The sequence below is a fragment of the Protobothrops mucrosquamatus genome, unplaced genomic scaffold (assembly GCF_001527695.2).
Source record: "Protobothrops mucrosquamatus isolate PMUCROS unplaced genomic scaffold, P.Mucros_1.0 scaffold1006, whole genome shotgun sequence".
Classification (NCBI taxonomy): domain Eukaryota; kingdom Metazoa; phylum Chordata; class Lepidosauria; order Squamata; family Viperidae; genus Protobothrops; species Protobothrops mucrosquamatus.
Window position 1 is genome coordinate 199,065 of NW_015387242.1, and position 18,146 is coordinate 217,210.

Sequence of the window (18,146 nt, forward strand, 5' to 3'; positions counted from 1 at the left end):
TGTTCAAATGAAGATTAATTTCATTATAGAACTGCAAGTAAGAGTATATTAAATCAATTTTTCTTCAAAGTCAGTAAAGCTCTTTGACCTAGCTCTCAAGATCATTTATTTTGGGTTCATTTTTTCCCCAGTCTTAACCCCTGAAATACATACACATTGCCATGTATTTATATAGAGTTCACATACTCAAATCATAGCCTAACAATTTGCCTCCAGAAGTTGTGAATGCTCCAAATCCTGGAAGTTTTTAACAAGAAATTGGACAACTATTGTCTGAAATGGTATAGGGCTTCCTGCACAAGCAGGGGGGTTGGACTAGAAGACCTCCAAGGTCCCTTCCAACTCTATTATTCTGTTCTGTTTTTTTCTGTCTAAAGGAGCCAGAAGCTATTATGGTGCAGATGTCAACAGATATTACCATTTGTTAGAGACTGGCGTAACAAAACTAGCTTTCATTTATCCTAATAAAATCACAAAGGGGAATAAAACAAAATAATACGAACAGTAGAACCACAGTATCTCAGTGGTCACCTACTAAATTTTGTGGAACACAAGATACATCCCCGTTTGGCTGCAAACTCTGGCACAATTACCACGTGGGATCCTATAACACGCCAGTTGCTGCTTGCCCATTTATGGTTCATGCAAACCCAGCCAGTCTCATAGTCTGACTGAAAAGGGAAATAATTACATGATACAAGATTCAAGAGACCACCTAAGCTGCATGTCAAGAGTCCCAATACCTTCTCCCATAGTTTTCCCACACAGGAAGGATATCCAGACTGTATTCTCTTAACCCTACAGGACAGACATGTCAAACACAAGGCCCAGGAGCCGGATACAGCCCGCAAAGTGGTTTCATGTGGCCCGTGAAGCCATCCTGGAAACAGTGAGGGAACAGCCCCCACTGCCTTGGCCCTGGCCCAGGCAAGCCAGGAGCCAATGTACAATTTTGTGGTGGCCATCTTGGCACTTGCCCCGGTGGACCATGCCTTGGCACTTGCCCCGGTCCCACCCCCTTCTGCCAGAGACCCTCAGATCTGTCCCACTCCTGCCCAGGCCCCCAAAGGTACCCTTGATGCGAATGATGTAGAACTGGCCACGCGCCCCCAGTAGGCTACACCCACTCTGGCCACACCCACCCAGCCCCCCCAGGGCAACCGCAATGGTGATGCGGCCTTCAGTGAAATTGAGCTTGACACCCCTACTACAGGACAACTAGATTCAGGCTACGAAAATCTAGGCGGCTAGTAGCAGAATTTCGGGGGGTGGGACCCAAAGTTTGCTTTCCTAGGAAATATCCCTCATTCACTTGCATGGAAAAGGCCTCGGCCCCTCAGTTCCACTGTGAGAGTGGGATTCACAAACCTCACTGAATCATAAAAACCCCCGTGATGGGAATCCACCACTTCCAATGTTAACTGTGATTTCTGGCTTACCGTACTGTGCAAGCCTAGCCAGCTGTGTTATCCTTAACAAAGGAAGGGTAAAGCACGCGCGGCTAGGGTTGCCAGGTGTCCACTATTTGAGTGGACAATCCACTTTTTTCACATTATGTTCACTATTTTTTTTCACAAAATAGTGGACATTTTTTTTATTCAAAAGCTTTATGATGAAATGGTACGTAATCTAAAGCTGTACAGTCTACTTTTTTTACTACTTAACCCCCCCCCCCGCTTGTCCGCTATTTTTTGGAATCAGACCTGGCAACCCTAGGCTTATCGTGATTTGTGGACCAAGCCTTAAAAGATAACGACCTGAGTCCTGAAAAAGGCCGTTTCTTTCGGACACAAGCAAAATGCTAGTTTAGGGCGGCCTCTTTATGCCGGGGAAAAGCCCTTGACCACAAAGGCCAGGCTGGGGAGCGAAAGCCCTAGGAAAGAACAGCCAGCCCTGCTCAGCAATTGCAGAAGCTACTCCACAAGGCGGCGAACCATCCGGCAGAGCCAGCTGAAAAAAAACGCGCGCACAGAGGCCGAGTATAGCTACTACGCGGTCTCGGGCGGGTCTCCAGACGGATAAAAGCGCCGCCCTCGACTGGGAAGGACGCGGAGGAGGAGGAGGAGTTACTCCGTTGCAAGCGCCGGCTTCCTGCTCTCCCGCTTCTGGGACTCGCACCTTTCCTTTCCCTTCATTTTTATTTTGCAGCAATTGGCGCTGCGGGGCTGCTGGGTCCGCTCGCTTAAAGCCGCGGAGACCCCCACCCCCACCCCAAGTTCGTTGGGTGAGTGAGGCTGCCTTTCCCTCGCCAGCGCAGGCCTTGCGAAGGGGGAAAAAAAGGGGGAATGGACTGAAACGCCCGGCCGGTGCGGGGATTCCTTGCAGGCCGCGGAAACCGAGCGTGGCGTGAGTTTTTTCGGCTGCTCACTCCACCTTTGCGGCGGCCGCTATTTTTCGAAGGCCGTCCTAGCTGAGCAAAGGGCTTTCTCCCACCCGCAACCCACGTAATTGTTATTTTCCGGGCGTCTGCCGGGCCTCTGGGGTTGCACCATGCCTTCCTGGGGTGTTCATTAACTCGTGGTTTCGTTTCGTTGTTTCTTTTTTTTAAAGATGTGGAGTCATTTCGTTCTTCTGAGCTGTAAAGCAGGCGAAATCCTTGCTCCCCGCAGCAGAGTAGGGCTCGCAAGCTTTTGTCGGAATTTCAGAACCATGAAGATAGAGTCTTCCGAATTTAAGTCCCTTTTCACCCCAGGACTGAAGGGCATTGCAGGTACAGGTGCTTCATTTTCTTGGCAGGTGGCTTGGGAGCTGGGATGGACAACCTGTGGCCCTCCAGCTGTTGCTTGAACATCTACTTGGAGTATCTCTTACCATTATTAGATCGGTTTACTTCTGCCACGTGATGTAGTTCTGCAATACCTGGGGGAAGGCAGATTTCTCGGCCCTCTTTTGAACTAGGAATTCCTGATAATTGTAAAAACAACAATGAACAAGAACTCGTGATTTAATACTATTAGTGCTTGTGTTTCACTATAACTAGCAATTATTTTATTCCAGTAGTAACTTCAGCAATAAAATACCTCATGCTGGTGCATATCAGGATACCAACATAAACTAGTAGGTTACTCTCTTTTGCATTGGGATTATAACTAGCATAACAGCCAGATTTAACAACTGTGTTCAAAAGATTACAATAGTGTTTCTCAACCTCTGCAACTTCTAAGGCACATGGATGCTGGCTAGAGAATGCTGGGAGTTGAAGTCCACGTTTTAAAGTTGTAGAGGTTGAGAAACACTGGTGTACGATAGTACCTGAATGTCTTTTGTCACACAAATGCAGTTTACAAAAAGTATCTATCCATGGGCCACCAAGACATACAGATTTCTCTCTCAAACTGTCAGTCAAAACAGATTGAGACTTTAAGCATCAAACATAAGTTTCACTCCAGGATTGCAAACCAGTCCTGCTGACTTTTCAGTTGCATTATTCAGAAGAACAAATTTGATTCTTTTCATTCATCATATCTGAGAGATGGGTGTATCAAACTGTTTCCAGTGCAGTGTCATGTTCAAAGGATATATGCTACTTGTAGATGTTATGTTGAACTATCTTTATTTGATTTATGTTAAACTGAGATTTTCAAGACTTGCTGAGGTGAATTTGGAGAAATATTTTAAAATGCTTAATCCAGACATATAATGTACATGAAGTATTTCATTTTACACTATGGTTTGGATTCTTTGGCTGCTTTTGTGATTTGTTAGAATATGCCTGCCTGAGTAATATCAGACATGCCAAGCACATTTTTGTATCGATATCTATAAGAAATTTGGGAAGACCTAAGGCAGTGGTGGCAAACCTATGGCACGTGTGCCAGAGGCGGCACTCAGAGCCCTCTCTGTTGGCAGGCGCGCCACCGCCACCAGCAGCAGGTCCATCAGGCCGCCACTGCTGCCCGGAGCAGGAGCCCCGCCCAGCACAAAGGAGGCGAAGCGGCCAACTACAAGCTTGAGTAGAGGTGGTAGAGCAGAGGTCACCAACCATTGTCGATTGGTGGACTGGAAGAAAAGGGAGGGGGAAGCATTTTACGCACTGCAAATACCCCATTTACACCTGCATGATACTGACTAGCCCTGCCCCGTTCTTGCATGGTGCAGCGCCTTGTATCTGCACCTTGCGGCACGGCAGCGGCCGTTTTTGCACCTTGCAGCACGGTGGTCCATTTTTGTGCCCCGGTTTTTGCATGCCAGAGGCGGCACTTAGAGGCGCCTCCCTGACCTCCCCCAAGGGCACCACAATGCTGATGCGGCCCTGGCACCTTGCAATAAATAAGTGGGTTTGGGGTTGCGATTTGGGCACTCGGTCTCTAAAAGGTTCACCATCACTGACCTAAGGCTTACTGCCCTTTCATACTTTAATGATACAAGTGAAAATACAGACCACTTCTGCAGTATTTGATTGATCTTAATCCTCATCAAGACTACTGTGCATGTGGTCTAGTGCATGAATTTTTGAAAAGAAAACAAAATTTTCAATGCTATTCAGTGGTTTCTTTTTTCTTTAAGTTACAGTACAGAAATAGATTTTTTAAAAAATTAAAGTATGATTTAAATTTTCTCCATCTATGAGCAAAGGTCTTGTTCACGATGGGTCACATCACAGGTGCATGCACACAGGCCAAAAGGCAGCCAAATAGTATATAAATAACATATTCTATAACTGAGCCAATGAGGCCCCACTCTATTTAATTTACAAAATTAAATTGTAAATTATGAATTAAAAGTTAGGTTTAGAGTATTATTTATCTTGGACAAATCTAGCATGAGAAATTCCACATAAATCAAAAGTCATTATACCATAATTTCTCTTGCTTGGCTTCATGTATATTTTGTCTTTACAGTTTTTTCCCCATTTCTACTTACAGAAATATTTAATAAAGAAAATTATGAACTAAGAATAGCAGGAGGTGCTGTAAGGGATTTACTCAGTGGAATAAAACCACAAGACGTTGATTTTGCCACTACTGCAACTCCTAGTCAGATGAAAGAAATGTTCCAGGCCAAGGGTGTCCGTATGATCAACAACAGAGGAGAAAAACATGGAACCATCACTGCTAGGGTAAAAGGATTTTGCAAACTTTTAAAATGAAAAATAGATAGAAAAAGTATTTTGGTAGAAGAGGAGTTTCTATAGATTTATATTCCTAGGGTTATAAAAAAAAGTATAAATTGTCCTCATGTTGAACTTGAAAGCTAGCAAATATATCTTTGTTTTCTTTTTTTAATTAGTAAATAGAAAAATATAGACATTGCTGCAATGAGGCAACCTTCCTTCTCCCTTCCTGTAAGCTGACCTCATTGCTAGCTGACTATAACGTCAGCAAATGTGGAAAAATATTAGAAGAGAAAGAGAAGTGGGCTGTATGCAGAACATGACAATATTCAGAGGCTATCTGATAATAGTTGCTTGCCATGAAAGATAGTTATACTATGACATATGTTGAAACTGCCACCCTCTCAATGGCTAATCACTCTACTTTTTCACCATGATGTTTGGGAATTGCAGAAAATGCCATTTTGGAGAAGGAAGGCCTAGAGCACTATGCCAAACTAAAGGAACTTGAGGCACGTGGGATAAGATGAAATGCTTCTGTGTCCAATTGTGGCTGAGTCTTCAGCCCTACAAATTAGAAGACATAGAATAATTAGAAAAATTAGAAGACAAAGAATAATCAAAGCATTATGTAGTACATGTTTTTGGCATAGTATGGCATACTATGCCTAGTATGCCTATTTTTAAAACTTATAAATTTGATGGATAAATAGTTGTCACTGATGTACGAAGAAAAAATGTACTTGAGCGCAAAAAAGATGAAGACAATTAGCTTCCATGTTGGGCGGGAGGAAATTCCACATAGGGCATTGGGGCAAGTGGAGGCAGACTTGAGGGGTCATTGGATGAAGGAAAATACTGTAAAAAGAGTTGTCTGTTATTTATTAAGAAATTTTATATGGCCACCCAACCGACTCAAGGTAACTCCAGGCAGCTTACAAAAATAAAACTCCCAATACAAAACCCAATAAACCCCCACCCTCAGTTACAAGCTGTAAAAAAGGGGGGGGGGCGAAACAGGCAAAGGAATGGTTTCATGCAGGAAACAAAACAGATGATGGATTGATTTTTTTTTTCCAAAATTGCATTCTATCCATTTAATGCAAGGTTTTAAAATGGATTCTGTTAGCCAAATGAGAATATATATTTTTTTTGCTGCAGCTCCATGAGGAGAACTTTGAAATTACCACACTGAGAATTGATCTGCGTACTGATGGGAGACATGCAGAAGTAGAATTCACAACTGACTGGGAAAAAGATGCAGCAAGAAGAGATCTCACCATAAATTCTATGTTCCTAGGTAAGCTATTTTCCCATCTTAAAAGATGGCATGATGGTCCTATAAATGTGGATTGTTCTCTCACTTGAATGTTCTATGTCAACTCTATCTCTAGTGGTTCCAGATTTAAGCCTAACTAGGAGTTGGGAGGCAACTCCTGATTGAGTTTTCTTGTGAGAGACTGGCAGTGAGCATCAGAAATCTTTCTCCCATCCTCTTCTTTCCTTCCATACTTTGTCCTTCCTTTTTCATTCCTTCCTGCTCCTTCCTTTCATATCCTAGGCTTATAGGTAATCATACATGTTCCTTCCAAGTTCCCCATTGGTTTGTGGGAAGCTGTCAGGGAACTTTGAAAATAAGGATGGCATGACTGTAGCTGAGGCAAAACTAATTTCATTCCCTTAGGAGTAATTTATCCAAAAGTATCGAATGGAGAGTTTTAGTAGTATATAGATATTATGGAAGTCTTACAGTGAGTTGATGTAGACAGAATTCTGCTTGAATGAGAACACTTTGGCATATACCGGTACAGTGTTCTGCCATCTTGGTAATGTGATGCCTATAATTCCATTAAATGGCACACATAGAATCCCTAAATTTAAATAGTTATCCTTTAAAATAAAGCATGTTAAAGTCTTTTGAGCTAGCCAATTCCCCTGAAATATGGCAGCGTTCCTGCATTAGATTTCAGTTCTGAAATTATTGAATTTTCACAAGATTTGGTACATGCTTTAAAAGGAACACCACATTTTTGGGTGCTCATGTTATATAGAGTAATATACAATGGTTCTTATTAAAATTGCTGACTGTTGCTTAAAGAAATCATGGATTATTAGTAGCTTAAAAATATATACAATGGCTTCCTTCCTAAGTAATCACTTTTCATGAGATCCATTTCTTATCAGCTGATGCTAATCATTGCAACCAATATTTTTTAGCTTTGATATTACAAAGTGAATGTTTCACCCTACTACGTACCATGATTGCTGGTAATCTTGCTCTGACCCTGGTCAAATGCTAAAGATGGATGGAGTTTCGGAAAGTGCCTTTTTAAATGAAGTTCTAAGTAATTTTTGTTAAAATATGTTTCACTTGCTTGATAGGTTTGGATGGCACTCTTTATGATTTCTTCAGTGGTTACAATGACTTAAAAAACAAGAAGATCAGATTTGTAGGAGAAGCCAACCAGAGAATAAAAGAAGATTTTTTACGAATTCTACGCTATTTCCGGTAAATAGCTTTATATTTTTACATGATAAGGGGCACTGGCCAGTTTGCAGAGAGCTAGATGTTCTTTTATTTATTCCTTAATTACACTTCACTTGGAGATCACTTACAGAGCTCTGACTTCCTGGTTTGTGTATGGCACTCAGTATTAGTGGCATTTGGACATCAAATCTTTGCCTTTTTCACTTCGGTGCTCAGTTTGCCTAAATATATTTGCACCAGGATATTTATAAAAACAACTGTATTCTAAGTCCTTACAATGACCATATTGAGTTAATGTAGAGTGAATTTTACTTGAGTGTAAACACTTTGGCATATACTGGCACGTTGTTTTGCCCTCTTACCCAGTTCCAAAATTCTTGAAAATCAAGCTATGAACAGTGGGGTTGGTAATGTGATGCCTATAACTCAGCTAAATGAATTATAAGACTGAAATTATTTTCCTTAGATTTTACGGGAGGATAGCTGAAAGGCCTGATGATCATGATGCCAAAACTCTGGAAGCCATCAAAGAAAATGCCAAAGGTTTGGCTGGAATATCTGGCGAAAGGATTTGGACAGAATTGAAAAAAATTCTTGTTGGGAAATACGCAAATCAACTCATTCATCTGATGTATGAACTTACAGTAACTGATTATATAGGTAAAAAACTTAATAGATGTTAACTCCTGTACAGATGTGAATTTTGGAGATAGAGAATATCCTAATGGTGGCTTTTCCAAAAGACAATTGGAGTTTCTTGGGGGCTTTTTCTTTGAAAATGTTTCACTTCTCATCCAAGAAGCTTCTTCAGTTCTAACTGATTGAAAGGGATTTCCTTTGGGACAACCAATCATCTATGGATGGTTGAGAATCTCCATAGCGAGATAGAGAATTATCTGAGGACATATCCTTGAGTAACTAGTTACATCTTTTATTTTTTGATAATGGGCACATTGTTCTTCAAAGATCTTTGGAGTTCCTCAATAAACCTGGCTTGGGAATTTTAGAAACCGGAATCTCACAACTGCAGTGCACTAAGATTTGGGAAGGGCATATTAACTGCTGAAATGAGTATCTCTGCATTTCTTAGGACATTGTAGATATGCTATCTGGGGAATTCTGGGAGTTGAAGTCAAGGTAGAGAAATAGAACATTGGGACACTACAGTTGTCTGCTAGATCTAAAAAAGCCTTGAATCTGTAACCCTGTTCTATATTGGTTCTGAAGTGACAGCGCACTAGAGTTTGATTTTGCCATTACTTGTAATAATAATGATACATTCTGCTTTTCTAGCAATTCCACATACTGCTTTGTTAGCAATCTTAGTTGATTTCTTGTTGCTTTCTAATAGTTACCTTATTCTCAAAACCCTTCTTTATATGTATCCCCTCAGGATTACCTGTTAATGGGAACTTACAGGAGTTTGACACAGTCTGTAAAAATGTCCAGAATCTTTTTCCCAAACCAATGACCATTCTAACGTCACTGTTAAAGGTTCCGTGTGATCTTTCAAAACTGGATTTAAGACTGAAACTATCAAAAGATGAAAAAAACCTGGGGCTATTTCTGTTGAAGCACAGGAGAGACTTGACCAAAGCTTCCGATACTACAATGCCTCTTAAACCATACCAGGATTTCATTTTAGATGTAAGTACAGTAATTTTGGATAATGCTCAACTTTTGTTCAGCTTTTTATTTGATCTATTTGGAAGCATCTTTGTCCTCTTGATTTAATCTCAGATACATTAAACTAGGAGTTAGGAAGAAGGCTGTGAGAACATGGATGCTGACTCCTTAAATACAGACTGGGTTCCCCTTTGTATGTAACCACAAACAAAACATTGAATGATCACCAAAAAAATAGAAAATTCTGTACTTACTGTTTTAAAAATGGTGCCAAGTAAAGTCTGAACTTTAAGAAGATTGAGGACTGATCTGGTTTGAGGTATTTTGTGTATTACATTGCAACTTAAGAACTATGAATACTTTGTGCTCATATTTCTCATTTTGTTGTATTTGTGAAGGCAAGGGAGTCTTGTGCAACATCCAGAATCCATGAGCTTTTGAAGTACCAAGGAGAAGAACAACTTCTGAAAGAAATGCAAGAATGGTCTATACCTTCTTTTCCTGTAACTGGACATGACTTAAGACAAATGGGAATTTCATCAGGAAAAGACATTGGGCCCCTCTTGCTACAGTTACGAGAACACTGGAAAAAAAGTGATTATCAAAAGAACAAAGAAGAACTCTTAAGCTATGTAAAGAAGGTGTGAAAGCAAATGGTGCTGAAACTAAATAATTTTGTATGAAATTTCACATGTACATGCATATTTTATTGGGTACATTTCATTTCTGAATATTAGGACTATTTGTATTTCAGTTCTAAAACAAATGGGGTTGTTTTTGTGTTCATCTGGTTGGTAATACATGAATAACTTTCATATTCTTTTACTCAACTATTAAATAACTATTAAATGTATGCTTCAAGTTGCACTGACTCACAAACTTGTATGTAGATTGACTGACTATCTGGGTTGTTCAGAAATGTACTTTGGATTGGATTGACTTTAAAAAGCAAGGAAAAATAATTTAAGGAAATTAACATTGCAGTTGTATTCCTGTTTATCCAAAAATGATTCCCATCCATTCAGTGGAGCCTGACCCTCAGCAAGCATATATCATCTTGAACCTCAGAGTCAGATTTTAGCCAGAGCCGATGCTGTCAAGCATTGTCATTTCACTGAAACTCAAATTACAACAACCACCTAAAGTTTTAGATACTGAAAAAGATTTACTAGTTATTCCAAAAAAACTTTAAAGTAAAAGGATAGCATCTCTAATATTTATATTGAGTTGAGCACTTTTCATTCATTTTATTTCCATTCACCTGAAAAGATTCTGAGAACTAATAAAAACTTGATTTTTTAAAATTCAAACTACACAATGTCCCAGCTTTCCTCATTTTTTAACTTGCAACATGTTACAAAAGCCTACAGTGGGTTTATAAACTTGATCCTATAAGTTTACCTAATGCTGCAAAATGAGTTACAATAAGCTCAGTGGGATTAATTCTTGGCAGTATATTTAGGATTGCAGTGAAAATGTTCTTACTGGGTTGATGAATTTGGATAATGACATAGAAGTTTCTATCCACTAGGTGGCAACCCATAGGAGCCAATTTTATATTGCGAACAATACAGTACAGATGTTTTGCTCAAAGTGCATGCTGAAAGATCTCTGGGTGGTAATGCAGTTCCAAATTCTAATTTGCAATTATCTGAGGGAGATGGGCAGTTTAGAAAGAGGAAATATAAGTAAATATGACTATTTCTTCAGTTTAGAATTCACAAGAACCAATTTCTAATAATGGAAAATTTAATATTTAATTTGATCATAATGCCGTCAGGCCACCTTGTGTAACTTAATATGTGTCAGGTTTTATTCTATGTACTGTATTTTGTATTTTCTCTGTCCTTCTGAGAAACTGGTTTCTGAGAAACCACCTAATATCGTGCTTTCCCTTAATTCTAAGTCAGTACATGAAGGATATTGATTCAGGAATATGAGCACGGTGACAAAACGTTGGAGAGTACAACCTTAACCCTAATGAATACATTACATGTAGTCTTCAATTTAAAGCCATTTGTTTAGTGAACATTCAAAGTTAAAATGGCACTGAAAAATGTGATGTCTTCATACTTAACGACTGTCATAGCATTCCCCGTCACCTGGTCAGAATTCAGGTGCATGTTAACTGGTATGTATTTACCATGATGGCAGCATCATGGTAATCACACAGTCACCATTTGCGACCTTCCGAGCAGTCTTTCAACATGCAAAGTCAAAGGGGGAAGCTGGATTCACTTAACTGCAATGATTCACTTAATCATGGCAAAAAAGGGTAGCAAATTGGGCACAACCAGCTGAACAACTGCCTTGCTTAGCAGTGGAAATTGTTGTCTCACTTGTCATAAGTTGATGACTACTAGTTGTGTGTATTTCCATGATACTTTTCTGCATCCCTTAACCTAGAAAGCTAGAGACTTCTGTTTGTTTTTAATTTGCTTTTCTCCTGGAATTCACTTTAGATTGCATATGTTTTAGAGACATACTTGGAGAGTACCACTATGCTATTAGGATTGGAGGGATTGGTCGACATTATAGCTTATCCTGCAAAAAGTTTCAATGTATGCTGCTCTAATTAATGGAAAAGCTTGAATCTGGAAAGCTTATTCAATTCTGGAATGAAAATATACAACAGACAATATTTTGTATATGGATAGCAACCTGAGAAAGCCACAGTTATGGCTGGATTGCAGGATGATTGTTACAAATCTGTTTATGGTCAGAGACCCCCATTTACTGACAGATGCACAAACTAATACAAAAGTATAATTAGAGATCTGAGCACAATAGGCCAAATTGTTCGTAATCTTTGCTCTACAGACTTTTTATCTCTAAATTTAGTTGTTGCCATTTCAATGTTTACGGACTTGTGGACAAGTCCAAAATGGTGTATGCAAAAGGGCTGATGATTTAAAGAAAATACTTAAAATGTACAAGGGGGATAATACAGTGGATGTTTTAGGGAATTAAGGTCCATAATGTTAGGAAGTGGCAAAGAGGAACTACAGTCATGTGGAAAAAAAATACATAGAACTCTTGAGTTCTATGGTTTTACATACCAGGATATAGTAATAATCATATGGTCCTTAGCAGTTCTTAAAAGTAGGTAAATACAACCTCAGATGAACAACACATGACATATTACACCATGCCATCATTGATTTTAACAAAAAGGCAAAATGGAAAAGCCATATGTGAAAAACAAAGCACACCTTATGACTAGCTTGTAGAACGGGTGTCAAACTGCCAGCCCGTGGGCTAGACACATCATGACAAAAGCACGCCCACCCCATTGCCAGCAATGGGGGAAAAGTTCCTATACATTGCGTTGCGAGTTTGACATGTTTGAAGGTAGAACTTTTAGTAGCAATAACTTGAAGTAAAGCATTTTCTGTATGACTTTATCAGTCTCTCACATCATTATGGAGAAATTTTGGCCCAATCCTGTTTACAACTTTGCTTCAGATCATTAGGGTTTGTGTGCATTTGTTTATGCACAGCTCTCTCTGAAGTCCCACAGCATTTCAATTGAGTTGAGGTGTGGACTTTGACTGGAGCAACACCTTGATTCTTTTCTTTTTCAGCCATTCTGTTGTAGATTTGCTGGTATGCTTGGGATCCTTGTCCTATTGCATGACCCAATGTCAGCTAAGCTTTAGCTTTTGGACAGATGGCCTCACATTTGACTCTCGAATACTTTGGTATACAGAGTTCATGGTCAGCTCAATGACTGCAAGGTGCCCAGGTCCCTTGGCTGCAACACAAGCCCAAATCATTACCTCTCCACCACTGTGCTTGATGGTTGGTATGAGATGTTTATGCTATATGGCGTGTTTGGTTTTCGCCAAACATGGCACTGTGCATTATGGCCAAACATTTCCACTTTGGTGTCCTCCGTCCAAAGGACAGTGTTCCAAACATCTTGCGATTTGTTCAGATGTAACTTTGCAAACCTAAGCTGTGCTGCCATGTTTTTTATAGTTTGTTTGGCAACACTTCTAAACAAACCATACTTGTTCAGTCTTTCTCTAATTGTACTGTCATGAAGTTCAATATTTAACATGCTGAGGCCTATAGAGTCTCAGATGTAAGTAACTCTTGGATATCTGGCAAACTCTCTGATCATTGCATGGACTGATCTTGGGGTGCATTTGCTGGGATGTCCACTCTTGGGAAGATTGGCAACTGTCTTGAATGTTTCCCACTTTAAATTGTTTGGAAATGGCCGTATAACTCTCTGCCCATCAACAATTATTTCTCTAAGCAATTGTTGCTTCTCTGTTGGGCAGCAACAATTGCTTCTCTAAGATCATTACTGATGTCTTTACTTTTTGATATTGTGTTAACATACACTTTAATGCTGGAGACCAGCAAACTCTTAAAACTTCAGCTTTTATAGAGGTGATCACACTTGCTGATCAATTGATCAAAGGCATGTGATTAGCAGCTGCTACTTAGCCTCTTCATACCTATGGAAGCAGTGTGTACTTAGTTTTTCACACATGGCTTCTCCATTTTGCCTATATTTCTGTAAAATAAATGATGACATGGTGTAATACGTCAAGAGTTGTTGTTCATCTGAGGTTGTATTTATCAACTTTTAAAGAATGCTAAAGATTATTTGTAGTATGATCTGAATTTTATGATTTTGAGTGTATTCAGCCATACAACTGAAGCAAGATTCAGTTTAAAACAAGCAATATGTTTCTTTATGAAAGCCCATGATGAAGCTGACAAAGCAAAAAGAATGAATTTCTGAAAATGAAATTCAAAAGGTAAATCAAAGTGAGGTATCAAAACATAAATAGCATCATCACATGGAGAAAAATAGTAATGATTTATGAGACTTCGATCTAAATAGAATTTAGTAATGTGAAGCTCTTTAAAAAGCTGATTGCTTCACACACAATAAAAAATGTGTGATTCTGGGGCTTCCGTTTTTGCCGTTGCGGTGAAATGGGCTCAGGAAGACAGGGCTCCGTCTTTCACATGCGATTTTGCCCCACTGGGGACCCTGGAAACCGTCGAAAGTCACCCCGTAGAGGCGACAAGCAAGGAGGGGACCCTCATTGATTGCAGGAGGGCGGCAGCCCTTCCGTTTGATCCAAGGAAGCCCTCCAAACCGGCGGGGGAAAGACTGGCTACAATAAGCACTAACAAGCAACCTTTCAGCAATGTGGATGAAACTGGGTGAGACTCTATCCTCTCTTTTGACTCTAAGACTTCTCTCTTGAAAAAACTGCCCAAAGCACCCTCCCCAATGAGAGGGAAGGGGAATTTCCACCCCATTCCCTCAGGAAAAGAAAAGCGGCGAACTAATTACTTGGGGAAAAGAGAAAATTACAAGATTAATTTGGAATTAATACACATATATGGCTTTAAAATTTGGGGACTAAAAGTGTTTTTGAGACTTTTTTTAAAAAAAAGATTTGAAAAGCTTGTAATATAAGTTTTGATTTAAAAAGCTGGGAAACGGCGCTAATGGTATCTAGTGGCGAATTACGGCACTACAATTTGTTATGCCTAAAGGAAACTTGGCTTGAAGCCCAGTTTTAGATAAGATTCTTACTATCTGTCCTTGGAAACTTTAACCTTTGAAGACTGCAGCTGGGAAAAGGGGGGGGGACTTTTGGGCTGCTTATCAGTGTGGCAGGGATGAACTATTTTGAAACTGGCCTGCCTGAACTACAAATATAAATATTAACTGACTTTCAGAGCTATGTTGTGGAACTATTTCCCTGCAAGAGAAACACACTTCATTGCTTGAGATGATGGAATATTTTGGATTACAAATCTTTGATGAACAATTTTTATTATAAAGACCACTTACAAAAAAATGTGATTCTCTCAGCCTTTGAGATTTTATTTGTCCTGTATTTTTTTCATTTATTTGTATCCTGCCTTTATTATTTTTACAAATAACTCAAGGCAGCAAACACATCTAATCTACCTTCCTATTTTCCTCACAACCACTCTGTGAGATGAGGTGGGCTTAAAGAGATTGACTGGCCCAAATTACCCAGTTGGCTTTCATGGCTAAAACAGAACCTAGTTTCCGCTTTGCGGCCTGATGCCTTAACCACTAGGCCCAACTGGAAAACTATTGATAGCAATATACAAAGTTGTGAATATACTTGGGTCAGAAGGAAAATGTAAGTTCAATTCAGTCATGATTTGCTATTAAAGCATTACTAGTTTGAAAATCATAACGAATTACCAAATAATGTCTGATTTAGAAATTTAATAAGACTAAATGATATAAAAGTACTTTGTTGAAATCACAACAGCTTTCGTTTAATTCAGTGAGCATAATAAAAAAACTATTCTGTTGTTATTCTATATTCTATTCTATTCTCATTTCATTTGGCTTGCTTCCAAGAAAAAGATGGTTTGTTTAAAAAGACAGTGACAAGCAAAATAAAACCTTTTTATGATGCAGCAATACATTTTCAGATTTTAAGTCTTAATGGTACTGCTTTTAGAAAAAAAATAAAGATGCAAATATTTGTAATATTCCCTTAGTTTCTGCAGTAAGCACTCAAAGGGAAACTAATTCATTTTATTATCTGTTTAAACAGTTAATTCCCATTTTTCCCCTTCTCTCCAATTTTTGGAAGTAAATCCCATAATACATATACAAACATAGAGAAACTGAGCTAATAAAGAGATGCATTAATGGCTCTATATTGAAACTATAAAGCAGGAGTGTCAAACTCGCAACGTCACGTGACGTGTCGCAACGTATTACAACTTTTTTGCCACTGCTGGCAATGGGGTGGACATGATTTCGCTATGATGCATCTGGCCCGCGGGCCGCCAGTTTCACACCCCTGCTATAAAGCATATGCCTTGCAGAATTAATTGGGAGGACAACAGCCAATATCACAATAGTAGGATACAGCATATTACCTTTGCAGTAACTTGAACTCATGCTTACTTAAGAATTAGAATATGCTATTAGTTTATTAATCTTAAATCTATCACAGAGTGAGGCAACACACATAATAGTCAACATTAAGTGAAAACTGAAAAAATATTTATTTATGATCTCAATAAATTATGTCAGGGTCCAAGTTTTGTTTTTTTTAAGAAAGCCTTGCTTAAACTCAAATTAAACTCAAATCACATAAATTTTAAGCATAACTTCAATCCCTGCCATTCATCTGTTGCCATTTTGATAGAGGGGCCTAGCTATATATGATGCAGGCTATTTTTGGGAAAGCTGGTATCAATGAAAAGTGAGGCTAATGTGTCAGCTCTTTCACCTTTATGTGCATCATAGTCAGGAACAGATCTTAGCACATTTGTGATAATCTACACACCCTGGGAGCCACTGAACCAAGACTGATTGAAAAATAGGACTTCACTCTTCCATCTGAATTGTGGCGAATAAAAAGCTTGTTCCATACGGTAAGACAGAGAAAGAGAATAGATCTATTAAGATGGATTTTCCGATGTAAGCATTATGTTTTGTTATTGGCAGAAAAATGAAATGGGTGAGAGGGGATTTTACTAGGATCAGGTATAAGGAGTTAAAATTAATTGTTGTGTAACACCCAGAGTCACTTTTCATGAGATGGGCAGCAAGATAAATTTAATAAAATAAAATAATAAAAATGATGCACTTTTAATATGGGACGCTACAGACTGGAGCTGAAAATTAAACTTATTGGCCATCACTTCATCCATAGCAGAACAAAACTGGAAGGAACCAGAACTTCGGGAACTTCACCACTTGAAAAACCAAGTCCACAATAACTTTAATTATGAGAAGTTACTCCTTCTTTGTTGCAATAAACCTCCAACCCATATGGCTTTCACAGATCCTACACTGAGTTATATAGTCCATGCATAGCTACTAGTATGGCGACTAGTATTGTGATTTTATTCACTACAGTCTGCCCCCCCAAATCAAGTGCTTTCAATACATTTTTATAACACAAGAAAAATAAAAAATAATCTAAAATTTTCATTCAGTAAGATGCCCTTATCTTGCTCTATTCAAAAAGTGATGACAGCTAATATTGCTTTTGACTAGCAGAGAGACGTTGTTGAAGCACAAGAAGACAGTTCAGTTGTAACTGTGATGAGAAATAAAATGCCACTGTACCAGAGGTAGAAGGAATTAGCCCTGAGTCACAAACTTATTTGCTGGTGTACATTAAGTCTTGGGGTGAATGACACTGACATTCAGAACATGTTTTCAACTGATACAATAAATGCCATCATTAAAGTTAGGTGTTTGTTTCAGAATAACATCTCACAGGAAATATGATAGTATGTATGAAATTACTAAAACGTTTCAGCAAAGTTTTTATTTCAGCAAGGTAACTCAACACATATTATTAACAAGCTCACTACATATTTCTATGAAACAAATCTGATACCTGTGGATTTACTGAAGTGCATTCTGGAAAAAACAATGTATTAAGTCTTTATTCCTTCTTTCTGGCACCCATTTCTATACCATAATATCTCCTGAAAACAAGTTTTTATCGGAAGCATTATTACCCCTCAATCCCTCGGCTTCAGATAAGAAATTACAAAGAGTAGTAAGAGGTCTGCTGCTTTCCAATACCAAATATATAGTTTATGAACAACTGTGATGCCAAGTCTCTAGACATGTAAAAAGATACATAATGCTTCAAAACATTTAATTACAAACTTTTGTGATATGATTAACTGAAATGCACTGGAGAGATCAATCTCGAAAATCATACCCTTTATTATGCTGCTAGAGGCATGAACAACTAACCTACATTTCTACTTTTTTTAAAAATAGAAGTCTGAAAATGCCAAATGGAGTGAAAATCCTGTAAAGGAGATAAAGCAAACACAAACAGCCTGGTTTTAACCAGAGTTGCATTTCGTAGATTCTCTGAGCAGCAGGCTTCAATGCGTGCTTCTACAGTAAGCCAGAGCAGGGGTCCACAACCCCCAGTCTGTGGACCGGCATCTGGACGCGGCATGCCAGAAGCC

At 39.0% G+C, this 18,146-nt stretch overlaps 1 protein-coding gene across 1 annotated transcript; it reads left to right on the forward strand.

The window, feature by feature from the left end:
• The first annotated feature begins 2,215 nt into the window (after positions 1 to 2,215).
• TRNT1 (tRNA nucleotidyl transferase 1) lies at positions 2,216 to 10,452 on the forward strand. Its single transcript, XM_015819861.1, has 8 exons — positions 2,216 to 2,224; positions 2,551 to 2,710; positions 4,866 to 5,059; positions 6,215 to 6,353; positions 7,436 to 7,562; positions 8,008 to 8,201; positions 8,935 to 9,188; positions 9,566 to 10,452. The coding sequence occupies exons 2-8, from the start codon at positions 2,551 to 2,553 to the stop codon at positions 9,812 to 9,814; spliced, it is 1,317 nt and encodes a 438-aa protein (XP_015675347.1). The 5' UTR covers positions 2,216 to 2,224; the 3' UTR covers positions 9,815 to 10,452.
• The last annotated feature ends 7,694 nt before the right edge of the window (positions 10,453 to 18,146 follow it).